The following is a 27,104-nucleotide window of genomic DNA, read 5'->3' as shown; positions in this document are numbered from 1 at the left end:
GGCCAAAGGCAGGCGCCAAACCGCTGCGCCACCCAGGGATCCCCCTGACCTGAGATTTAAAGAGAGAACAGTCAGAACGGTACAGAGCGAAGGGTTTTCGCTTCTAACAAGGTAGGAAGGCGGAAAAAAATAAAACAGAATCAAGGGTGGGGGGGCACCGGAGGAGCCTGGCTAAGGCCTGCGGCGGGGAAAGCCTCCCAGGCGGGAAAGCCCAGTCCCGGAGGAGCGGACGAGTGGGAGCTTTACAATCCGCCCCGGATTCCTCCGGGATGGAAAGGCGCTCAGCAGGGACCTCGGGCAGGAAGGGGGGGACCTCCAGTCTTGGGGTCACTGACAGAGGAAGTGCGCCGGGGGAGAGCGCCCCCCACTCCGGCCCAGCTCCCTAAAGGGCTGGAGCGCGCTGCGCCGGGCCCAGGGAGAAGCCGGTGGGTCGGGAGGGGCTCCGGGAGCCAGACTCCAGCAGCGCAGGCACCGGACCCCAGGGGACACAGCCGGGATCCTGCGCTCCTCCCGGGACAGGCCGAGGCGGGGAGGGCCCAGGACAGCGAGGACCCTCCTGCCCCGGGAGCAGCCAGGCCCCTGTGGCCTGGGAGATGGCAGGAGTCACGGCGGGGGGCGCCCTCCAGGGCCAGGGAGACCTGGCCGCCGCCGGTGTGGTTGTCCCTCCTGGTGCCACCCGGTGCCCGGAAGAGGGGCCGCCGGGGACACGGGCCTCACGGGAGGTCGGCTCCCCATGACCCTGCACCCAGCAGGGGGCGGGACAGCTCCCCAAGGTGCACACACCTGCCCCTCCCCCAGAAGACCAGCTGGAAGGACAGGGGGAGTTCCCGACCCAGCAGCGCTGGAAAGCTCCAGGGGAAGTGGAGGGATCTACAGTATATAGAACTAGAGGGTACCCCTCTTCCCCCCCGCATGTTCCAGTACAACTCATTTTTTATCAGACTGTAAGTTTCCAATTTTCTTTCTCCTTTTCCACCTTAACTACAATATTTTGCCACCTTTTCAAGTTTCTTCCTTTTTGACTCTCATATGTTTACAATTACATGTCTCAGATATATTTTCCACTTCTAGATTCCCTTCAACATACTCAACGTAATTTTGGGAGCTAGACGAGATATGTTTTGTGTGTGTGTGCTTTTTTGTTTTCTGTGCCTCATTTTGTTCTACAATGGCACAATACCTTCTAAAACAGGACCAGCATGCACCCAGAACCAAGTGGTATACCGTGCTGGTTCATTCTGTGAGACTATATTCTCTCTTCATTCCCAATCTGCCCCCCTTTTTATCTCATTTATGTTTTGGGGAACAATGTTGGGGCTCTCTACAAGTATTTCTGGTTTATAGAAATTTGGGACTCAGTATCTTCTAACATACAGAACTTAATACACCCAGGACCAAGAGGATCACCCCCTAGCACCCCTCAGGTAGACTACATTCTCTCTCCACTACAACTGCATCACCACCACCATGTCCCAGTCCCCCCAACATTTTATTTTTCTACTTCTTTTTTTTTCCCCCTCTTTACCTTTGCTTTTTTTCTCTTTTTTTCTTCCTTGGCATTTTTGGCCTTTTATTTTCTACTACTTTGTTTTAAAATTTGTTTTTCACTTTAGTGGTCATTTTGTGTTACTTTGTTCTTCTCTTCGTTTTAAATTTCATGTCATGGACCTTGCCAGAATCATCGAAGGATAAGAAACCTTGGGTGGCTCAGTGGTTTAGTGCCTGCCTTCAGCTCAGGGCATGATCCTGGAGTCCCAGGATCAAGTCCCACATCAGGCTCCCTGCATGGAGCCTGCTTCTCCCTCTGCCTGTGTCTCTGCCCCTCTCTCTGTGTCTCTCAAAAATACATAAATGAAATGTTTAAAAACAATCATCTAAGGTGAAATTGACTTAGATTGTGGTTGATAGTCTTGACTCAGCCCGTTCATACAGCCACTCTGCAGTGAGCAAAATGACTAGAAGGAAGATCTCACCACAAAAGAAAGAATCAGAAACAGTACTGTCTTCCACAGACTTACAAAATTTGAATTACAATTCGATGTCAGAAAGCCAATTCAAAAGCACAATTATAAAGCTAGTGGTAGCTCTGTAAAAAAGCAGAGAGTATTAAAGAAACTTCATGACTGCAGAATTTTGATCTAATTAGTCAAAATTAAAAATTAATTAAATGAGATGCAATCCAAACTGAAGGTCCTAACAATGAGGGTTAATGAGTTACAGGAAAGAGTGAGTGCCACAGAAGACAAGTTGATGGCAAAGAGGAAAGCTGAAGAGAAAACAGAAAAACAATTAAAGGACCATGAGGAAAAGTTAAGGGAAATAACTGAGAACCTCAGAAGGAAAACATCTATGCATAATTGGGGTTCCACAGGAGGGCGAGAGGGCCAGAGGGCCAGAAAGGATATTTGAACAAATCATACCTGTGAACTTCCCATATTTGGGGAGGGAAAAAGGCATTCAGGTCCAGGAGATAGAGAGGTCCCCCACCAAGGGGAGGGGGGGAAGCAGAACTCGACATTTAATGGTGAAACAAGCAAATTCCAAAGAAAAAGAAAGTCCTTAAAACAGCAAGAGACAAGAGATTTCTAACTTATATGGGGAGAAATATTAGATTAACTGCAGACCTCTCCACAGAGATCTGGCAGGCCAGAAACAGCTGGCAGGAAATATTCAGGGTTCTACATGACAAGAACATCCAGCCAAGAATACTCTATCCAGCAAGCCTTTCATTCAGAATAGGATAAAGAGCTTCTAAGATAGGCAGAAGCTGAAAGAATATGTGACCACCAAATGAGCTCTGCAAGTAATATTAATGGGGACCCTGTAAAAGAAAGAGGAAGCCCAAAGAAATAATCCACAAAAACAGGGACTGAATAGACATTACAATGATAGTAAATTAATATCTTTCAATAGGTACTCTGAATGTGAATGGGCTAAATGATCCCATCAAAAGACGCAGGGTTTCAGACTGGATAAAAAAATCAAGACCCATCTATTTGCTGTCTACAAGAGACTCATTTTAGATAGAAGGACACCTACAGCATGAAAATAAAAGGTTGAAGAACCATTTACATGGTTCTTCAAAAGAACCATTCACATGGTCTTCAAAAGAAAGCAGGGGTAGCCATCCTTATATCAGATAAATTAAAGTTTATCCCAAAGACTGTAGTAAGAGATGAAGAGGGACACTATATCATACTTTAAGGGTCTATCCAACAAGAAGATCTAACAATCATGAATATTTATGCTTCTAATGTGGGAGCTTCCAAGTATATCAATGAATTAATAACCAAAGTAGCGGCATACTTAGATAATAATACACTAGTAGTAGGAGACTTAAACACGGCACGTTCTGCAAATGACAGATCTTCTAAGCACAACATCTCCAAAGAAACAAGAGCTTTAAACGATACACTGCACCACATGGATTTCACAGATATTTACAGAACTTTACATCTGAAAGCAACTGAATACACAGTCTTCTCATGGAACTTTCTCAGAATAGGCCACCCAATACCAAAACATTGGGATTGTCCCCTGCATATTTTCAGACCACAGTGCTTTGAAACTAGAACTCAATCACAAGAAGAAATCTGGAAGAAACTCAAACACATGGAGGAGAAAGGCCATCCTGCAGAAAGATGAATGGGTCAACCAGAAAATTAGAGAAGAAATAAAAAGATCCATGGAAATAATGAAAATGAAGATACAACCATTCAAAATCCTTGGGATACAGCCAAAGCAATCCTAAGCGGGAAATGCATCGCAATACAAGCATCCCTCAAAAGACTGGAAAAAAACCTCAAAGACACAAGCTAACCTTGCACCTAAAGGAATTGGAGAAAGAACAGTAAATAAAACCTACACCAAGCAGAACAGAGAGAGTGAAGATTTGAGCAGAACTCAATGAAATAGAGACCAGAAGAACTGTGGAACAGATCAACAAAACCAGGAGTTGGTTCTTTGAAAGGAAGAATAAGATACATAAACCATTAGCCAGCCTTTTAAAAAACAAAGGAGAAAAGACTCTAATTAATAAAATCACGAATGTAAAAGGAGAGATCACCACCAATACCAAGGAAAACCTAACCAAAGAAATAAAGGATTTATACCCTAACAACTACAGAACACTTCTGAAAGAAATCCAGGAAGACACAAAGAGATGGAAAAATATTCCATGCTCAAGGATTGGAAGAATTAATATTGTCAAAATGTCTATGCTAACCCAGGGCGATTTACATTCAATGCATTCCTGTCCATATACCATGGACTTTCTTCACTTTCTTCAGAAAGTTGGAATATATAATCTTAAGATTTGTGTGGAATCAGAAAAAACCCCAAACAGCTAGGGTAATATTGAAAAAGAAAACCAGAGCTGGGGACATCACAATGCCGGATTTCAAGTTGTATTACAAAGCTTTGATCATCAAGACAGTGTGGTACTGGCACAAAACCAGACACATAGATCAATAGAACAGAATAGAGAATCCAGAAACGGGCCCTCGACTCCATGGTCAAGTTATATTCGACAAAGCAGGAAAAGACTATCCACTGGATAAAGGACACTCTCTTCAATAAATGGTGCTGGGAAAACTGAACAGCCACGTGCAGAAGAATGAGACTAGACCATTCTCTTGTACCATACGCAAAGATAAACTCAAAATGGATGAAAGATCTAAACGTGAGACAGGAAACCATCAGAATCCTAGAGGAGAACACAGGCAACAGCCTTTGTGAACTCGGCCACTGCAACTTCTTTGCAGATGAAGGCAAAGGGAAATAATAGCAAAAATAAACCATTGGGACCTCATCAAGATAAAAATCTTCTGCACGGCAAAAGAAACAGTCAACAAAACTAAAAGATAACCTACAGACTGGGAGAAGTTATTTGCAAATGACCTATCAGGTAAAGGGCTAGTATCCACGATCTATAAAGAACTTAGTAAACTCAACAGCAAAGAAACAATCCAATCATGAAATGGGCAAAAGACATGAGCAGAAATTTCACCAAAAAAGACATACAAATGGCCAACGAGCACATGGGAAAACACTCCACATCACTTGCCATCAGGGAAATACAAATCAAAATCACAATGAGATACCATATCACACCAGTGAGAATGGGGAAAATTAACAAGACAGGAAACAACAAATGTTGGAGAGGAGGTGGAGAAAGATACCATATCACACCAGTGAGAATGGGGAAAATTAACAAGACAGGAAACAACAAATGTTGGAGAGGAGGTGGAGAAAGGGGAACCCTCTTGTACTGTTGGTGGGAATGTGAACTGGTACAGCCACTCTGGAAAACTGTGTGGAGGTTCCTCAAAGAGTTAAAAATAGAGCTACCCTATGACCCAACAATAGCACCACTCGGGATTTACCCCAAAGATAGAGATGCAGTGAAAAATCACGACACCTGCACCCCAATGTTTATAGCAGCATTTTCCAGAATAGCCAGACTGTGGATGCAGCCTGAGTATCCATCAAATGATGAATGGATATAGAAGATGTGGTCTGTATATATAATGGAATATTACTCAGTCCCTAGAAACGACAAATAACCAGCATTTGCTTCAATGTGCATGGAACTGGAGGGTATTATGCTGAGTGAAGTAAGTCAATCATAGATGGACAAACATCATATGGTTTCACTCCATGGGGAATATAAAAATACTGAAAAGGATTATAGGGGAAAGGAGAGAAAATCAGTGGGAAAAAGTAGAGAGGGTGACAACGCATTAGAGACTCCTAACTCTGAGAAAGGAACGAGGGATAGTGGAAGGGGAGGTGGGTGGAGGGGTGGGGAGACTGGGTGATGGGCACTGAGGGGGCATTTGACAGGTGAGCACTGGGTGTTATGCTATATGCTGGCAAATCGAACTCCAATAAAAAAATATACAAAAAATAGTATTCTATCATGTAATACTCTGGGCATTCTGTTCTCAAGAAAGTTGTCTCTGAACATCATTTTACTCTTCTATAACCTAGAGACACATTTTCATTAGGATTTTGGATCTTATCATTAAAAAAAAAAAGTCAAAAGGCTTAAGAGAACTTAAAAAAATGTTCAAAAGTGGTCTTTTTTTATAACAAGGCTTTTCATCCTCAATGAATAATTCAAATTTTAAATTAAATGACAGCAAAATGTGCCATAGAGTAAAAATACAAATAGACATAGTATTGTGAAATAAGATTTCTGTATAAAACATTTAACTAGTTTTATCAGCATCTCAAGGAAATCTAGCTCATATTTCAACATTAAAAAATTCAAAACTGGGACACCTGGGGGCTCAGTGGGTTAAGTGTCCGACTCTTTTTATGGCTCAGGTCATGATCTCATGATCACGAGACTCAGAACCAGGTGAGGCTGGAGACTCAGATCATGAGACTCAAGAACCAGAGTCTGCTGGAGATTCATTTCCCTCCCTCTCCCTCTACTCCTTTCCCCCCAGCCCATGCTCTGTGTAAAAATAAACACAATTCCATATATCAATATAACATTTATCTCCTTTTACCTTCCATCCCTTCATTCAAAATATATACATAGGGCATATGTAGGAGGCCAAGAATTCCAATAAGGTAGTAATTGTAGCTACAAAGATCATGGTTGCTATTAAGTTAAAATGAAATGTTTAATCTATTTGAAGCCTAATAATATGTATTATATCAAAGGGATACTATAAATAATATTGATGGAAATATACAATTACTGCCAAAAATTTACCTGATTCAAATTATTTTTTACACCCTTCAATTCCAAGTTTCGTCTTCTAAGATTAAGTTGAAGTTGTTGTTTCATTTCAATTTCTTTACTATATTGCTCTTCTTTACTTCTTGTTTTTTATAATAAAGTTATTTTTTATTGGTGTTCAATTTACCAACATACAGAAGAACACCCAGTGCTCATCCCGTCAAGTGCCCACCTCAGTGCCCATCACCCATTCACCCCCACCCCCCGCCCTCCTCCCCTTCCACCACCCCTAGTTTGTTTCCCAGAGTTAGGAGTCTTTATGTTCTGTCTCCCTTTCTGATATTTCCCACACATTTCTTCTCCCTTCCCTTACATTCCCTTTTACTATCATTTATATTCCCCAAATGAATGAGAACATATAATGTTTGTCCTTCTCCGATTGACTTACTTCACTCAGCTCTTCTTTACTTCTTAATTGCTCTTTAATTTTTATATATAACATTTCAGCACTTCTTCTTTTTTCTTTTTCTTGTTTTAAGGTCAATCTGCAAATGCATGTGTTCATTTTAAAATTTGTCTTGTTAGCAATAAAAATTTTATTTTATGATCTGGTTCCACATATGTTGGTTCATTATCCAAAGGAAATTTTTCTGTTCTCAATTTTTTTTCCCTTTCTAGGGCTCATGTTTTTTAATTTTTCACTTCAATCTCTTCAAAAAGATATATAGTTTAAAAGAAGCAATGAGAAAGCATTTTGCAACTTAGTAAGTTTTAGTCAGTAATAACTCTGGGAGATGTTGTAGGCAAAGGAATTCTGAAATTATTCAATAAAGTTAGAGTTCAAAATTGCCATTTTTCCCCACAGAGTCATAATTACACTTCAATTAAGACAAATCATTTCATTACTAATTAAAAAGAGAAGTTGTTGTTTATCAACAACTTTATAAATTCACTAGAAATACATTTTTATTTCACAAAACATCACAGGTACCTCTAAAAATGATCTTCAGTGTAAGACAGCATCAGCAGATGTCGTTTACACAACACACACCTGCAGATGACACTGAACCAGCACTAGACTAGGGAGTCTAATATCTATTGCCCATGTTTTTTATGTTTCTTATTCTGTAATATTGTCAACCTTGTTGATCATTATGTATTTTATAAATCATTTGAAAACTCCTTTGAAAACACCACAGGATCCATATTAATTAAGTAAGGAATAAAGAGTAAGATGTGCTTTCAGCATAGACTTTGGAATTAATTTTCTTTATATATGTGAGAAATGTTGGAAAAACTTAACCATTAATCATTTTTTCCATTTTACTTTTTAACCCCTGCATATGTTAAGAATAAACCAATTTTTCTGTCTTGAGAAAAATTGGCCATTTCACACTCTGTTGGGGGGCATTTAATATAAAATTTCCTGAGAACAATTTAAAAATATGGATCAGAGACCTCTACTAAATATTTTTATACGTTAACACAATGCTACATTAGAGAATTTATTCCAATTAACCAAGAATGTAGAAACAGAATTAAATAAAAGACATTCCTTATAGCATTAATTAAAATAGAGGAAAATGGAAAACAACCAAAATTCAATTTCTTAAATAATGAGGTTTACATATGATGGACTTCTACATGGTCATTAAAATTATGCTTTAGAATATACATTAAATTATTAGAAGTATTCACTGTTAAAACCTTGCTGTATTATTTCAATGAATCTCACACTTTACATCTTTTTTTTTTTAATTGGAGTTCAAATTGCCAACATACAGCATATCACCCAGTGCTCACCCCGTCAAGTGCCCCCTCTCAGTGCCCATCAGCCAGTCACCCCAGCCTCCACTCACCTCCCTTTCCACTACACCTTGTTCGTTTCCCAGAGTTAGGTGTCTCTCATGTTCTGTCACCCTCACTGATATTTCCCTCTCATTTTCTCTCCTTTCCCCTTTATTCCCTTTCATTAAATTTTATATTCCCCAAATGAATGAGACCATATAATGTTTGTCCTTCTCTGATGGACTTATTTCACTCAGCATAATACCTTCCAGTTCCATCCACGTGGAAGCAAATGGTGGGTATTTGTCGTTTCTAATGGCTGAGGAATATTCCATTGTATACATAGACCACTGTTTCTTTACCTATTCGTCTTTTGATACTTCACATTTCTAACGGCGTTTCCTTCCCTATAAAATCCCAGAAGGCAAATTAGCAATTATAAAACTTCTCCTACACATCTGCAGCATAAAAGTAAGTATTTCAAGGGGTTCCTGGCTGGCTCAGTTGACAGAGCATGTGACTCTTGATCTCATAGCTGTGAGTTCAAGCCCCACGCTGAGTGTGGATTCTATTAAAAAAAAAAAAGTAAATAGTTGAAATATTTCCTTAAAACCAAGATGTCATACCTTAAACTGTAGAGTTCTCGTTCCCATTCCACTTTTTGATGCTCTAACTGAGATTTCATTTCTTTTGTTTCTGATAGCAACTTTTCTAGTCCATTGATCTTACATTCCACTTTTAAAATTTTTCTTTTAAGTCGTTCACACTCTTTTTTTTTAAATTCTATTGATCTTTCGTATTTAAGAATTGCATCCCGCAATGTCAATATGCTAACAGAATCTACACCAGAGGAAACACAAAGACAGAAATAAAATACAGGAGGCATCAGATTGGGTCAGTTGGTAAAGCATCCAACTATTGGTTTTGGCTGAGGTCATGATCTCACAGTTGTGGGATTGAACCTGGCATTGGGTGCTGCATTCAGCACAGAGTCTGCTTAAGATTCTTTACCCCCTCGTTCCCTCCCTCTCTGTTCCTCTCCCCATCTCCTGCTCATGCTCTCTCAAAAATTTATTCTTAAAAAAAGTAAAATAAAAGAATATGAGTACTTTTTGCACATGAGGGACCGAGCATGTTCACATTAACTCATTCATACATGAAATAAATATTGAGTAACTTCAACGTAAAGATATTATATCAGGTGCCTGGGTGGCTCAATCAGTGGGTGTCTGCCTTCGGCTCAGGTCATGATCTTGGTGTCCTGGGATCAAGCCACATGGTGGGCTCCCTGCTTAGTAGGGAGTCTGCTTCTCCCTCTCCCTCTGCCTCCCTCCCTGCTCATGCTCTCTCTCTCAAATAAATGAATAAAATCTTATTATCAATAGAACTTTAAAATCTTTTAAAAAGAAGAGAAAACATGACCGAAACCTTTCTAAACTGAATGAAAACTATAATCCCACAGACCAACAAAGGATCTGGCTAGGAGAGAAGAAATGGAAGTAAACTCTTGTAATTTAAAAAAAAAGATTTTATTTATTTATTCATGAGAGACATGGAGAGAGAGAGAGGGGCAGAGACACAGGCAGAGGGAGAAGCAGGTTCCCTGAGATAGCCTGATGCGGGACTTGATACAAGGACCCTGGGATCACATCCTGAGCCAAAGGTAGATGCTCAACCACTAAGCTACTCACGTGTTCCCTATTGTAATTTTCTTAAACTACATATGATGTGGTATATCACTACAAGAAGGTGGACTGTGATGCTTGAGTCATAGGCTTTAAACCCTAAAGCAATCACTAAAATAGCAAATCTTAAGAGTTATAGTAATAAACAAAGCACATACATACACATATATGTGTATGTTTATATATATGTATAAATGGAACTCGTAAAAATTAGTTGATTAATCTAAAAGAAAGCAGAAAGCAAAGAAAATGGGAACAAAGCAGGTCAAACGGAAAGCAAACAGGATGAGAGATTTATATCAACTGTATCAATAATCAGAGTAAATGAAAATTGTCAAAAAATAAAAGAAAGAAAGAAAATGGTCTAAAAGCCTCAATTAAAAGGCAGACTGTCAGAATGGATAAAAATGTAAGTGACAACCATAGGCTGCCTATAAAAAATTCACTTTAAATGTAAAGACACACACACACAAAAATAAATAAAATAAAAAAATAAATGTAAAGACACAAATTTGTGAAAAGGACAAAAATAAGGATATACCACACTCACACTTGACAAAAGAAGGCTGAGCTTGAGTAGCAATATTAATGCCAGGCAAAATAGATTTCAAAGCAATCCATATTCTCGTGATGTATAAGGTCATTTGTTAATGATGAAAGGGTCGATAAATAAGCATAACAAACCTAAATGCTTATGAGTCTATTAATAACATCAAAATATGTAAGGCAAAAATCAACAGAACTGCAAAGAGAAACAGGCAAATTTACAATTTTAGTCTGAGATTTTAATAGGCAGAAAATCATCAAGGATATAGAAGACTTGACCACCACCATCTTTCTCAAGTATCCATGGAGCATTTACCAAAAGATATTATATTCTGGGTCATAAAATAAACCTTAATAAAGGGAGTTAAGTCCAAAGGATTGAAGTCATGAAAGTGTGTTCTGTGACCACAAAGTGATCAAATTAGAAATGAAGAACAAACCTACCTCTGGAAAATACTCAAATACTTGCAAACTGATTAATAATGCACATCTTAAATAACCCCTGGGTCGGGGTACCTAGGTGGCTCAATTGATTAAGTGTCTGCCTTTAGCCCAGGTCATGATTTCAGGGTCCTGGGACTGAGCCCCATGTTGGGCTTCCCACTCAGAGAGAAGGACGCTTACCCCTCTGGACCTCCCTTCGCCTATGCTCTCTCTCGCTCTCTCGCTCTCTCTCTCTCCTTCTCTCTCAAATACATAAAATCTTTAAAAAGCCCTTGGAATAAAGAAGTAATGAAAAAAGAAATTACAAAGTATCACATATTGAATGAAAATAAAAACATAATATGTTAAAAATTTCTGGAATCCTCCAAGAGTAGCATTCATCTCACCATGTATAGCACTGAGGTATATATTAAAAAGAGAAGGAGGCGGGGCAAGATGGCAGAAAAGTAGGGTCCTGAAGTCACCAGTCCCCACCAACTTACCTAGATAACTTACAAATCATCCTGAAAACCTATAAATTTGGCCTGAGATTTAAAAAGAGAAGAGCTGGAATGTTACAGTCAGAAGAGTTCACACTTCTATCAAGGTAGGAAGACGGAAAAACATAAAGAAATAAAAAAGCATCCAAGGGGGAGGAGCCCCCGCGAGGAGCCAGGCAAAGGCCATGCAGCTAGTGCCCCCAGGACAGGAAAGCCCAGTCCTGGAGAAGCAGAAACTTTACCAATCTTCCTGGGAGGAAAGGCACTCACAGGGAGCTCGGGCAGGATCCCAGAAGGGGTACGGATGCCCTCAGGCTCCCAGGGGCACGAAAAGAGCAACTGAACTCTGGAGGAGATCCCTCCACACACTACAGGCTGAGCTCCCTAAAGGGCTGGACACCGCGCCCAGCAGGGCCCCGGGAGCAGCTCAGGTGGTAGCCACTGCGCAGCCCCGGGAATGTGATTCCAGTGGTACAGGCCCCAGAGCCCAGGGCACCGGGGACACAGCCCAGGATCCGGCACTCCCCCCGGGACAGGTAGAGGCCGGGAGGACACAGGGCAGCAAGGACGCTCCTGCTGCCAGGTGGCCCCGAGCTGTGCAGATCTACGCCCCCTGCCCCCGGACCACCCAGGCCCCTGCACACTGGGAGCTGCGGTAGTCACTGCGGGAGCTGACTCAAGAGATGGGAGAGCTGGCTGCAGCCACTGTTGTTGTTCCTCCTGCCGTCACCTTGTAGCTGGGACTGAACAGGAGCTTCACAGGATAAACAGCTTGCACTGAGCCTGCACCTGCCAAGGGGCTGGGCAGCTCCCCCAGGTGCACACACCTGAGAATCACCGCAGCGGGGCCCTCCCCCAGAAAACCAGCTGGAAGGACAGGGGAAAAAGCAAGTCATTGACCAAGCAGCGCTGGAAACTCCCGGGGAAGTCAAGGGATTTACAGTATATAGAATCAGAGGATACCTCCTCTTGCTTTTTGTTTTCTGTTTGTCCTCCCCCTTGCCCCCCTTTTCTCTCTTTTTCTCCTTTTTCCAGTACAACTTGTTTTTGGCCACTCTGCATTGAACAAAATGACTAGAAGGAAAAACTCACCTCAAAAGAAAGAATCAGAAACTGTCCTCTCTCCCACAGAGTTACAAAATCTGGATTACAATTCAATGTCAGAAAGCGAATTCAGAAACACAATTATAAAGCTACTGGTGGCTCTAGAAAAAAGCATAAAGGACTCAAGAGACTTTATGACTGCAGAATTTAGATCTCATCAGGCAGAAATTAAAAATCAATTAAATAAGATGCAATCCAAACTGGAGGTCCTAACAATGAGGGTTCAAGAGGTAGAAGAACCAGTGAGTGATATAGAAGACAATTTGATGGCAAGGAAGGAAGCTGAGGAAAAATAGAGAAAAACAATTAAAAGGCCATGAGGAAAGGTTAAGGGAAACAAATGACAGCCTCAGAAGGAAAAATCTAATTTAATTTAGGGTTAATAGGGGTTCCAGAGGCCGCCAAAAGAGAGGACCAGAAAGCGTATTTGAACAAATCAAAGCTGGGAACTTCTCTAATGTGGGAAAGGAAACAGGCAACCACATCCAGGAGATAGAGAAATCGCCCCCGGAAATCAATAAAAACCACTCAACACCTCCACATTTAACAGTGAAACTTGCAAATTCCAAAGACAAAGAAAAGATCCTTAAAGCAGCAAGAGACAAGAGATTCCTAACCTTTATGGGGAGAAGTATTAGGATAACAGAAGACCTCTCCACAGAGACCTGGCAGGCCAGAAAGGGCTGGCAGGATATAGTGAGGGTCCTAAATGAGAAGAACCTGCAGCCAAGAATACTTTATCCAGCAAGGCTCTCATTCAAAATAGAAGGAGAGAGAAAGAACTTCCAAGACAGGCAGGAACTGAAAGAATATGTGACCACTAAACCACTTCTGAAAGAAATATAAAGGGGGACTCTGTAAAAGAAAGAGGAAGTCCAAGGAAACAATCCACAAAAACAGGGACTGAATAGGTATCATGATGGCATTAAATCCGTATCTTTCAAGAGTAACTCTCAACATGAATGGGCTTACTGACCCCATCAAAAGGTGCAGGGTTTCAGACTGGATAAAAAGAGCAAGACCCATCTATTTGCTGTCTACAAGAGACTCATTTTATTTTTTTTTTTAAATTATTTTTTTTTTATTTTTTATTTATTTATGATAGTCACAGAGAGACCGAGAGAGAGGCAGAGACATAGGCAGAGGGAGAAACAGGCTCCATGCACCGGGAGCCCGATGTGGGATTCGATCCCGGGTCTCCAGGATCGCGCCCTGGGCCAAAGGCAAGCGCCAAACCACTGCGCCACCCAGGGATCCCAAGAGACTCATTTTAGACCTAAGAACACCTACAGCCTGAAAATAAAAGGTTGGAGAACCCTTTACCATTCAAATGGTCCTCAAAGAAACCAGGGATACCTATCCTTATATCATCTAAATTAAAGTTTATCCCAAAGACTGTAGTGAGAGATGAAGAGGGACACTATATCATACTTAAAGGATCTCTCCAACAAGAGGACCTAACAATCATGAATATTTATGACCCGAATGTGGGAGATGCCAAGTATAACAGTCAATTAATAACCAAAATTAAGACATACTTACCTAATAGTACACTAAAAAGGGGAGATTTTAACATGGCGCTTTCTGTAAATAACACATCTTCTAAACCCAATATCTCCAAAGAAACAAGAGATTTATTATTTTTTAAAATTTGTATTTATTTATGATAGTCACAGAGAGAGAGAGAGAGGCAGAGACACAGGCAGAGGGAGAAGCAGGCTCCATGCACCGGGAGCCCGATGTGGGACTCGATCCCTGTTCTCCAGGATCGCGCCCTGGGCCAAAGGCAGGCGCTAAACCGCTGAGCCACCCAGGGATCCCGAAACAAGAGATTTAAATGATGCACTGCACCAGATGGATTTCACAGATTTTTATAGAACTTTACAGACAAATGCAACTGAAAACATGTTCTTCTCAAGTGCACAAGGAACTTTCTCCAGAGTAGACCACATACTGGGTCACAAATCAGGTCTCAACCGATAACAAAAATCTGAGATTGTCCCCAGCATATTTTCAGACCATAATGCTTTGAAACAGGACTAAATCACAAGAAGAATATTGGAAGAAATGGAAACATGTGGAGGTTAACTACCATCATGGTAAAAGATGAAAGGGTCAACCAGGAAATTCAGGAAGAATTAAAAAGGATCATGGAAACTAATGAGAATGAAGATACGATGGGGATGCCTGGGTGGCGCAGCGGTTTAGCACCTGCCTTTGGCCCAGGGCACGATCCTGGATACCCGGGATCGAATCCCACGTCGGGCGCCCAGTGCATGGAGCCTGCTTCTCCCTCTGCCTATGTCTCTGCCTCTCTCTCTCTCTCTCACTGTGTGCCTATCATAAATAAATAAAAATAAAATTAAATTTAAAAAAAAGAGAATGAAGATACGACTGTTCAAAATCTTGGGATACAGCAATAGCAGTCCTGAGGGGGAAATATATCGCAATATAAGCATCCCTCAAAAAACTGGAAAGAACTCATATGTAAAAGCTAATCTTGTATCTAAAGTTGCTTGAGAAAGAACAGCAAATATAACCTACACCCGGCAGAAAAACACAATTAATAAAGATTCGAGCAGAACTCAATGAAATAGAGTCGAAAAACTGTGAAACAGAACAACAAAACCAGGAGTTGGTTCTTTGAAAGAATAAGATACATGAACCATTAGCCAGCCTTATTAAAAACAAGAGAGAAAAGACTCAAATTAGTCACAAATGAAAATGGAGAGATCACCACCAATACCATGGAAATACAAACGATTTCAAACACTTAGTATGAGCAGCTATACACCAATAAATTAGGCAATCTAGAAGAAATGGACTCATTTCTGGAAAACCACAAACTAGCAAAACTGGAACAAGAAGAAATCGAAAGTCCAAAAAGGCCAAACACCAGGGAGGAAATTGAAGATATCATCAAAAACCTCCCAAGACACAAAAGTCCAGGGCCAGATGGCTTCCCAGGGGAATTCTATCAAACATTTGTAGAAGAAACAATACCTAGTCTACTAAAGCTGCTTCAAAAGATAGAAAGAGATGGAGTACTTCCAAACTCATTCTATGAGGCCAGCATCCCCTTAATTTCAAAACCCAAGACCCCGCCAAAAAGGAGAGGTAGAGAGAATAACCCTGATGAACACAGATGCAAAAATGCTCAACAAGATAGTAGCCAATAGGATCCAACAATACGTTAGGAAGATTATTCACCATAACCCAGTAGGACTTATTCCCGGGATGCAAGGCTTGTTTAACACTCGTAAAGCAATCAATGTGACTGATTATATCAAGAAGAGAAAAAACAAGAACCACATGACCCTCTCAATAGAGGCAGAGAAAGCATTTGACAAACTACAGCATCCATTCCTGATCAAAACCCTTCAGGGTGTAGGGATAGAGGGAACATTCCTCAGCATTTTAAAAGCCATCTATGAAAACCCCACAGCAAATATTATTCTCAGTGGGGAAGCACTGGGAGCCTTACCCCTAAGATCAGGAACAAGACACGGATGTCCACTCTCACCACTGCTATTCAACATAGTACTAGATGTCCTAGCCTCAGCAATCAGACAACAAAAAGAAATAAAATGCATTCACACTGGCAAAGAAGAAGTCAAACGCTCCCTCTTTGTGGATGACATGATACTGTACATAGAAAACCCAAAAGACTCCACCCCAAGACTGCTAGAACTCATACAGCAATTCAGCAGTGTGGCAGGATACCAAATCAATGTCCAGAAATCAGGGGCATTTCTATACACTAACAATGAGACTGAAGAAAGAGAAATTAAGGGGTCAATCCAATTGACAATTGCACCCAAAACTATGAGATGCCTAGGAATAAACCTAACCAAAGAGGTAAAGGATCTATACCCTCAAAAGTACAGAACACTTCTGAAGGAAATTGAGGAAGACGCAAAGAGATGGAAAAACATGCCATGCTCATGGATTGGAAGAATGAATATTGGGAAAACGTCAATGTTACCCAGGGCAATTTATACATTTAATGCAATCCCTATCAAAATACCATGGACTTTCTTCAGAGAGTTGGAACAAATCATCAGAAGAGTTGTATGGAATCAGAAAAGATACCGAATAGCCAGGGGAATATTAACAAAGAAAACCAGAGCTGGGGGCATCAAAGTGCCAGATTTCAGGGTGTACCACAAAGCTGTGATCATCAAGATAGTGTGGTACTGGCACAAAACCAGACACCTAGGTCAATGAAAAAGAATAGAGAATCCAGAAATGGGCCCTCGACTCTATGGTCAAGTTATATTCGACAAAGCAGGAAAGACTATCCACTGGAAAAAAGACATTCTCTTCAATAAATGATGCTGGGAAAACTGGACAGTCATGTGCATAACAATGAAACTAGACCATTCTCTTAAACTATACACAAAGAAAAACTCAAAATGGATGAAAGATCTAAATGTGAGACAGGAATCCATCAGATTCCTAGAGGAGAACACAGGCAACACCCTTTTTGAACTTGGCCACAGCAACTTCTTGCAAGATACATCCATGAAGGCAAGAGAAACCAAAGCAAAAATGAACTATTGGGACTTCAAGATAAAAATCTTCTGCACAGCAAAAGAAACAGTCAACAAAACTAAAAGACAGCCTCCAGAATGGAGAAGATATTTGCAAATGACGTATCAGATAAAGGGCTAGTATCCAAGATCTATAAAGAACTTAGTAAATTCAACAGCAAAGAAACAAACAATCCAATCATGAAATGGGCGAAAGACATGAATGGAATTTTCACAGAGGAAGACATAGACATGGCCAACAAGCACATGAGGAAATGCTCCGAATCACTGGCCATCAGGGAAAGAAAAAACAACAACCACAATGAGATACCACCTCACACCAGTGAGAATGGGGAAAATTAACAAAACAGGAAACAACAAATGTTGGAGCAGATATGAAAAAAAGGGAAACCTTCTTGCACTGTTGGTGGGAATGTGAACTGGCACAGCCACTCTGGAGAACTGTGTGAAGATTCCTCAAAGACTTAAAAATAGATCTACCCTACGACCCAGCAGTGCAACTGCTGGATTTACCGAAAGATACAGATGCAGTGAAATGCCGGGACACCTGCACCCCAATGTTTCTAGCAGCAATGTATAGTAGCCAAACTGTGGAAAGAGCCTCGGTGTCCTTCGAAAGATTTAAGGATACAGAAGATGTGGCCTATGTATACGATGGAATATTACTCAGCCATTAGAAAAGACAAATACCAACCATTTACTTCGACATGGATGGAACTGCAGGGTATTATGCTGCGTGAAGTAAGTCAGTCGGAGAAGGACAAACATTATATGGTCTTATTCATTTGGGGAATATAAAAAATAGCGAAAGGGAATAAAGTGGAAAGGAGAGAAAATGAGTGAAAATATCAGGGTGGGTGACAGAACATGAGAGACTCCTAACGCTTGGAAACAAACATGGCATGTTGGAAAGGGAGGTGGGAGAGGGGTTGGGGTGACTGGGTGATGGGCACTGGGGGGGGCACTTGATGGGATGAGCACTGGGTGTTATGCTATCTGCTGGCAAACTGAACTCCAATTTAGAAAATAATATGATATCAAAAACAAAAGAAAGATTGATCAACACTCGACAAATAAGAAATAAACATAACTTTTTAAATGACAAAAATTTTGACAGCTCAATGAAGATACACAGATGTTAAATAAGCTCAACATTATCAGTTATTAGGGAAATGTATATTACAACCATAAATGTATATATTTATACACATATATATGTATTTGTGTGTGTGTGTTTGTGTGTGTGTGTGTGTATACACCATACCCATCCACGGCTACGATTAAAAAACTGATAATACTAAGTACTCATAAATATATATGGAGGAGTTAGAAACCCTCACATACTGCTGGTGGGTTTAGAAAATAGTACAATTACTTTAGAAATCAATTTGGCAGTTTCATAATAAGGCAATATGAAGAGACAGGAGACTTAAGAGTGATGGCTATGTTAACTGTCTAAATTACAGTTATGGTTTCATATGTGTATATATATGACAAAACTATCAAATTATATGCTTCATACACATGCAGTTTACCTAACTAAAGCTGTTGGAGAAAGAAAGCCTCTATTATATGAAAAACCATCTAAGACAGTGGCTGAGACACGGATGGAAAGATGGATATGAAACCATACGAGATGAAGCTAGTGGACTATGGTCTTTCACCTCATAGCATTAAGAAGTAACAGCTAAGCTTTAAGCAAGGGGGTAACGTGATGAAATGTAAACTTTTAAAAATGTATAGTAAGTATGGTTGCAGTGTAGACCAAGATCCCGAGAGGTGGAATGGCAGGGAAAACAGTCCTGAGGTTAGCTCAGTAATCTAGGAGAAAAATAATGGTAAGGCACAGAAGAGAAGCAGAGTTCACAAACACATCAAGTGTGCCATTCCCACATGGACAACCACAATGGAAATTATAGTTCTTTGGATGAGAGCATTCAATAGTTCTCTATTTTAATATAAAACATATTTCTGAGATGAGTAGCTCTATAACACCTCAGTGTTGTGTGGCGCAGTGCTAGACGAGATGTGCACATATTACTACAATCATATATATACAGAAAAAGGCTTTATATTTATACGACGGCCCTACCTTTACAATCCATGCCAAGTTCAATGAGCAACAGGGAACTCTTATAATCAGAGTATTGCAACTTGCAATCCTCTGAAGCTGCTTCAGATGACTGAGTTAAGTCATCAAGATGCTCCACAGACTTCACTTGCTTTTTGACCTACAAATAAATAATACTATTTCAAAATGTCATCCAAATATTTATAAAATATACTAAGTGTAGAAAGATGATAAATATCCATCTTTTTAAAAAAGCAAAAACATAGGTACTTTTTAAAACAACTGATTTTTATCAAAAAGACCTTTATCAATAATTGGTGTTTCTGAATAAATTTTTCACAGCAGATGTCTATTCAACAAAGGAAAATTTTCATTTTTTCACTATGCGTTTCATAAAGTAATTTTTTTACCATGGAATATTTCTGATAAATATGAAATATCAAAATAATATAATAAAAATATATCATGAATGAAATAGAATAATATAATAAAAATATATCATAAATGAAATAGAATTACATATTTTGTTTGTTTGTCTACCTTGTTCTTGTCCTTAGATGTTTTCTTTGCAGGTCTCAGAAGAGGGGATCCCTGGGTGGCACAGCGGTTTGGCGCCTGCCTTTGGCCCAGGGCGCAATCCTGGAGACCCGGGATCGAATCCCACGTCGGGCTCCCGGTGCATGGAGCCTGCTTCTCCCTCTGCCTGTGTCTCTGCTTCTCTCTCTCTCTCTGTGTGTGACTATCATAAATAAATTTTAAAAAAATTTAAAAAGAGGAAGGATTCTTTTCAGGAAAATATTAAATACTTAAAATACAAGAATATTTAAAGCATATCTAAGCAATATTAATAGCAATATTAACAAAGTATTAAATTTAGATCAAAATTGCAAAAGTAAAGGAAAATCCTAATGTTACTTACATTATTTGATAGGGGTAAATATACCACATTTTTTGTTGTCATTTTCAATAAAAACAAGTTTTCACTAAATCAATTTGGAAAGTGCAAACTAAGTTTTTTTAATGACATAAGCCCTTTTGAAATAATCGTGATTTTAGTGTTTTGAAGTTTTACTGTGCAACTACTATGCATTATTTGGAACAGTTTACATATCCTAAAGGGTTTTTAGGCCTTACACAAACCGTATGAAGTAGGCAATTATACTGGGTATCTTTTCACGGGAAGCAAATGAGGCACAAAAATCTAAGGAACTTCCCCAAGCCCATACAGCTGGTAGGAGCAGACCACCCAGAACTCAAGTCCAGGAAATGTCCCTTCCAAACATGTGTTTTAAAATATGTGGTAAAAGTAAGTTAAGTATTTCTAAGTAATGTGATAGCAATTGAATCTATAGTATTATTCCATTTCTAGCTATACTTATTCTAGAAATAATTTCTGAATCTTACATACATTTTTAATTTTTTTATTTTTTTAAAAGATTTTATTTATTTATCCATTCACTAGAGAGACACACAGAGAGAGACAGGCAGAGACATAGGCAGAGACATAGGCAGAGGGAGAAACAGGCTCCCCCACAAGAAGCCTGGTGTGGGACCCAAGGATCACGCTCTGAGCCCAAGGCAAGACACTCAACTGCTGTGCGACCCCGGGATCCCACACACATTTTTTAAATTAAAACACTTCATACCTAAGCAGTATTGAAAATCTACTTTCAATAAACTAAATATTTAATTCTTCTAAAGAAGTTCATTAATGGGCATTCCTTTACTCATTCAAATGTTTATTCATGGATTCAACAATTACTCATGAAGCACACAATATGTGTCAATGACGCTGCTGGTACAGTAACCGTGGCTCTTGTAATTTAGAACTTTATAATCCAAAAGTAAAAATCTATGATAGATGAATAGTTTTTCGATTGTAAATAAACATATTGTAAATAAACAAAACCATTCCCCTTTCCCCCAGAACCTAAACAAATATTAACTTAATATAATCAGATACTCCAAAGCCCCTCACAAAATCATAGCTATTCATGATACTGTCAAAGGTACTGAATACCTTAAAACCTATCAAGAAATGATTAGTTCTATTCAGAATCGCCTATGTGTCTGTATATTTACTATTATAAATATATATATATATATTTTTTCAATCGATGAAGGATAGTATCTGAATATTCAATGATATGAGAATACTGCACGGTGGAACCGATTCTAAATAAACAATCTCTTACCACAAAACTCATATCCTGATCTGGGGGTCCTGGGATCGAGTTCTGCTTTGGGCTCCCCAGAGGGAACCTGCTTCTCCCTCTGCCCATGTCTCTGCCTCACTCTCTGTGTCTCTCACAAATAAATAAATGAAATCTTAAAAAAAAAGTCACTCCTCCTCATCCTAACCTTTCAAGTGGTCTTTTTGATATACTTGAGTATTTCTTCCCTCAGCCTGTAACAACAGGCTGTATATTACAGTGTTTTACTTACATAATAATCATAGTTAACATTCCTTCAGAGGGAAATAAAGAATTTATGGGATTTTACCTTCTTTCATCCTGATCCATTTCACTTAGACTGTTGTCATTACTCACTCGTAGTAGACTACCAGTTAGGGAATCGGCCTCCTCAAAGCCTGGTGTAATCACAGATGCTTTTGATGCCCACTTTACATTTTTATCTTTCTTTATTTCCATGGTAGACAAACCAGGATCATTACTTAAAACAAAAATCCAGTTAAAAGATCCATTAGAAAGCCAATATTTTCTAATAATTTTACTGGTAAGGAATAAAAAATTTTTTGGTAAACATCTGTTACCCATCTGAATTCATTTATTAATTCATAGAACAGTTATGAAGCGCAACCATATGCAAGGAAATACACATATACAATTATGATACAATGTCATTTGTGGGGACAAAACTGCCTGTGTAGGACCTGTGGAATCAAGTGCCATTCACCAAGGCACGGCGGAAAAGTCTCATCTGCCCATGCATCGGGTAACAGGCATACGCACTACACTCCCAGCTATGGATCCGGCAAAAGCCCATAAATTGGCACCACCCTCACCCTCACAGCCACCATCTGGGAGTCCCTGGAAAACACTTAGATAATCACCCATGGGGGTAGAGAGTCTTCGTGGAAAACCAGCTTTCCTGCAGAGAAGTTCTAGGACACCACCAGAGCAAAACAATCAGGTTTGGACACATGGGAGCAGTAGTCATTAAAGACTGGAGGAGGTGACTGCTACTTCAAAGGCAAAGACAGCAATGCAAAAGGATATGACAAAATCAAGGAAATATGACACCAACAAAGGATTACAATAATCTTCCTGTAATCAATCTCAGACATGTGAAGATCTGTAATTTATCCAAGAAAGATTTCAAAATCTCAGTCTTAAGGAAATTCAAGGAGCTACCAGAAAACACAAAAAGCCAATTCAGGAGTGCCTGGGTGGGTCAGGCAATTAAGTGTCTGATGCTTGATTTCATCTCAGGCTATGATCTCAGGGTCATGAGATTGAGCCCTGCATCAGGCTTACACTCAGCACAGTGTCCCTCTCCCTCTGCTACTCCCCCCTAGGTCACACACTCTTTCTCTCGCTAAAATAAATGAATACAATCTTTAAAAAACAGTTAATTCAATAAAATGAGGAATACACTACATAAGCAAAAAAAAGAAGTTTAATGAACAACTGCAAGGGCTTAGTCAGTTTAAGTGTCTGACTTGGTTTTGGCTCAGGTCATGATCTGAAGGTCGTGGAATCACCCCCAGGTCTGCTTGATATCCTCTCTCCATCTCATTCTCTCTCTCCCCACTTGCTCTTTCTTTCTTTTCTTTCTTTCTTTCTTTCTTTCTTTCTTTCTTTCTTTCTTTCTTTCTTTCTCTCTCTCTCTCTCTCTCTCAAATGAATAAATTTTTAAAAATAATTTTAAAGGGACAAAGAAAAAGAATTAGTTTTGGTAACTTGTGCATACTTTTAGCTTAGTATCTAATCCTAATACAAAAAGCTAGATTTACCAACAGAAAATTATATATTTTTTTCATGGACTAAATGCATGCAAGAAAATATTATGAGCATATAGCTATGTAAATTTACAAAAAGACTGAATTTTCCCATAGGAGATTATCAATTGAGTAACTTTAGGGCACTGAAAACAAAAAAACAAAACCAGCCATTACTGTTTTAAAACTGCCATACACAGTTTTCCAGAGTGGCTGCACCAGTTCACATTCCCACCAACAGTGTAAGAGGGTTCCCTTTTCTCCGCATCCTCTCCAACATTTGTGGTTTCCTGCCTTGTTAATTTTCCCCATTCTCACTGGTGTGAGGTGGTATCTCATTGTGGTTTTGATTTGTATTTCCCTGATGGCAAGTGATGCAGAGCATTTTCTCATGTGCATGTTGGCCATGTCCATGTCTTCCTCTGTGAGATTTCTCTTCATGTCTTTTGCCCATTTCATGATTGGATTGTTTGTTTCTTCATTTGGGGAATATAAATAATAGTGAAAGGGAATATAAAGGAAGGGAAAAGAAATGTTGGGAAATATCAGGAAGGGAGACAGAACATAAAGACTCCTAACTCTGGGAAACGAACTAGGGGTGGTGGAAGGGGAGGAGGGTGGGTGTTGGAGGGGGATGGGTGACGGGCACTGAGGTGGGCACTTGACGGGATGAGCACTGGGTGTTTTTCTGTATATTGGTAAATTGAACACCAATAAAAATTAATTAAAAAATAAAAAAAAATAAAACTGCCATACAGCTAACTCTTCTAGTTAAATTAAACATCCAAAAAAAAAAAACATCCAAAAAAGATGGATCTTCCTGAAAGCAATTATTAAACAATTCTTCTCGACCCAAATTTCAGAAGTAAATCTGTAATTATGGATATGAAATAGCTTTCATTTTGAAAACAGTTGATAGAAGCAACTTTTTTTTTTTTTTAGAAGCAACTTGTAAATAGAAAACAACTGGTTAAAGACACCTCAAAGTTATGTTGGTGGGGGAATGCTAACATGCAGCCATGGTAACGAGAACCCATCAGAACCAGTTTTAAATGTTTGTAATGATCAATGCCATCTGTCCTCACTCACCAGCCAACCAATGTCAGCTTCTCCCTCCTGAGGTATAGCCAATGTGGGACAAAATCACTCCAATACGCATGCCTTGAGTGCCAACCAATCAACAACAGTCTTACCCAAATTACCATGGTGCTTCAGATGATGACAAACCACTTAATTCTCTGAAAGTCTCCCAAGTCTTAAACTCCACTTTTCCTGAAACTGTATATAGAAAGTGAAGACTACTCTGTCAGAAAAGACTGTAAGTGGCCAGCATAGCTCCCTCTTATTAGTCAGCAGTAAATTCCAACTTCACCTTTATATTTCAGATATTGAGGGCTCATATCCTCTGGCAAAAATGTTTAAAGTCCTATAATAATTTACCACCACATTTCATTCTCCTTAATGAAACATAAATGAAGTTTGCTCTTCCTTTGTTCCATTCTACTATAATTAAAACTAACATAAATACCAGTAAAAGAATAAGTAGCAAGTAACCACAATATTAGGCCCAAATAATCCACAAAATGCAGATAACGGACAGGTTAAATCGTCAGAATGGACCCATGCCAACCATTCTTTCTGTTTAAGTGAGAATTGGTATTATGTTAAAAACAATACACACGGTTTAGTTAAACTCCATTCACTCAACAAACATTTATTGCATAGCACTATATATGCTAGAATGCTCTCTAAGCACTGAGGACATGGCCATGAACAGAAAAAAAACCCTACTCATGAGGAAAGTAAACACAGTAACAATAAACTACCTAGGCAAACTACACAGTATGAGAGGAGAAAAACTAAAGCAGAGAAATCAAATTTTGACGTGTTGTAGCAAAAGGAGTAGTCGAAATACTAATCAGGATAAACCAAGAAGGGCCTTGCTGAGAAAATGACCTTGAAGCAAAAACCAGGGAGAAAAAGAGGGAGCAAGGAGTAAGCCATGAGGATACCTGAGAGAAAAGCACTGCACAGAGAGTTTATAGCAAGTACAGAGGTATGCCTGAAGTGTTTATAATGAGGGTGGGGGTGAGAATAGTGAGAAATTCAAGTGTGGCTGAACAGAAGGTAAGGGATAGAAAATAGTTCAAATCAGAGAGACAGAAGGAGGAAAGGATAGGGAGGGACCCGAGATGAACAAGTCACATAAGGCCTTGTAGGTATTAGAAAGAACTTGAGTGAATGGGAGGCCATTAGGTTTTGAGCAGAGGAGGACATAATCTGACTTATGTTTTAATAGATCCACTGTGTTTAGAATTAATGGAAAGTGAATTTTCGAAGATTATATAATATGAAGTCACTATTGAAAAATTTGATGTGGTGCATGTTGAAATATATGCTCTTTAAAAAGGAAGAATAAGGGGCACTTGGTTGGCTCAGTCGGTAAAGCGTCTGCTTTCGGCTCAGGTCATAACCCTGGAGTCCTGGGATCAGCCCCACTTCAGGCTCCCCGCTTCTCCCTCTGCCTCTGCCGCTCCCTGCACTCACACACTCTCTCTCTCTCTCTCAAATAAATAATCTTCATGCAAAGTGCATGAAAAAGAAGATTCACTGCATTAACAACCTCTTGGTTTATAGCATAGGGATCAAATGTTTATACAGAATATGGGACAAGTTGCCATGTGAAATCTCTTCATAATAATATTCAGATCAATTTGAGAGTCCAACATTTGAGCACTCTAAGGTAGAGTGCCAGTGTAGCAGGTAACTTCCTTTTGCAACTCAGCAGATATTAAAAGTATTCTAAAGTTTCTGTAAGACATCAAACCAAACATTTTAAATATACTTTGGGGGATCCCTGGGTGGCTCAGCGGTTTAGCACCTGCCTCCAGCCCAGGGTGTGATCCTGGAGTCCTGGGATCGAGTCCCACATCAGGCTCCCTGCATGGAGCCTGCTTCTCCCTCTCCCTCTGCCTGTGTCTCTGCCTCTCTCTCTCTCTCTATCTCTCTCTCTGTGTGTCTCTCATGAATAAATAAAAATAAAATTTAAATATATATATATATATACTTTGTTAAACAATCAAAACCCTGCAGACCTTAATTCATTTTCTCAGATAGTTACACGCTGCATTATTTTATAGGTGTGAAAACTTACTTCCTTAGGGATGGAGAGTTAGACTCCCTCCAAGTTTTTGATAGATAATCTTAACATATATATGTAACATGTTTATGTAAGTATTCTTAATATATCTGTCATATTTTATATATATAATAATATATAATAAATGTTCTTATAATATGTGTGTCTAAGTGTTCACACAAGTCATGTTTTCCTATAGGATCTACTCCTGGCAATGAAGCCGTTGGAATATAGGGACAGCATATGTGAAATTTGAAATGCACTGCTACATCACTCTTCAGAGAGGATTTGTCAATTTTCTTTCTCTCTCTCTCTTTTAAAGATTTTTATTTATTCATTCAGGAGAGACACAGAGTGAGGCAGAGACATGGGCAGACGGAGAAGCAGGCTCCTCATGGGAAGCCTGATGCAGGACTTGATCCCACGACCCTGAGATCACAACCTGAGCCAAAGGCAGACGTTCAACCACTGAGCCACTCAGGTGCAACGGATTTGACAATTTTCACCTAACAAGTGTATGAGAATGACTTTTGCCTCACATTTGCTAACCTAGGTTATTTTTTTTAATTAAATATTTATCACTATGCCTGCAAAAAAAAATTGATACCTTACCGGTCTTTGCCTTTTTCTGTTTAGCACC

General features: G+C 39.5%; 2 protein-coding genes across 2 annotated transcripts in view; both read right to left on the bottom strand.

The window, feature by feature from the left end:
* Window positions 1-20,182, bottom strand: part of LOC140598056 (ankyrin repeat domain-containing protein 26-like) — a 52,515-nt gene extending 32,333 nt beyond the window's left edge. The window contains exons 1-3 of the mRNA XM_072751270.1: window positions 19,905-20,182; window positions 19,386-19,524; window positions 9,109-9,322 (exon numbers count right to left, since the gene is read on the bottom strand). Of these exons, the coding sequence (XP_072607371.1) occupies window positions 9,109-9,135 (27 nt within the window). The 5' untranslated portion in view covers window positions 9,136-9,322; window positions 19,386-19,524; window positions 19,905-20,182. The remainder of the gene's footprint in view (window positions 1-9,108; window positions 9,323-19,385; window positions 19,525-19,904) is intronic.
* Window positions 20,183-20,788: 606 nt separating this feature from the next.
* Window positions 20,789-27,104, bottom strand: part of LOC140598238 (putative coiled-coil domain-containing protein 144B) — a 33,055-nt gene continuing 26,739 nt past the window's right edge. The window contains exon 8 of the mRNA XM_072752647.1: window positions 20,789-22,037. Coding sequence (XP_072608748.1) covers window positions 21,863-22,037 — 175 coding nt within the window. The 3' untranslated portion in view covers window positions 20,789-21,862. The remainder of the gene's footprint in view (window positions 22,038-27,104) is intronic.

This window comes from Vulpes vulpes, chromosome 3, assembly GCF_048418805.1.
Source record: "Vulpes vulpes isolate BD-2025 chromosome 3, VulVul3, whole genome shotgun sequence".
NCBI lineage: Eukaryota > Metazoa > Chordata > Mammalia > Carnivora > Canidae > Vulpes > Vulpes vulpes.
The sequence above is the reverse complement of the archived record's forward strand: the minus strand, read 5'-3'. Positions and strand labels throughout refer to the sequence as shown.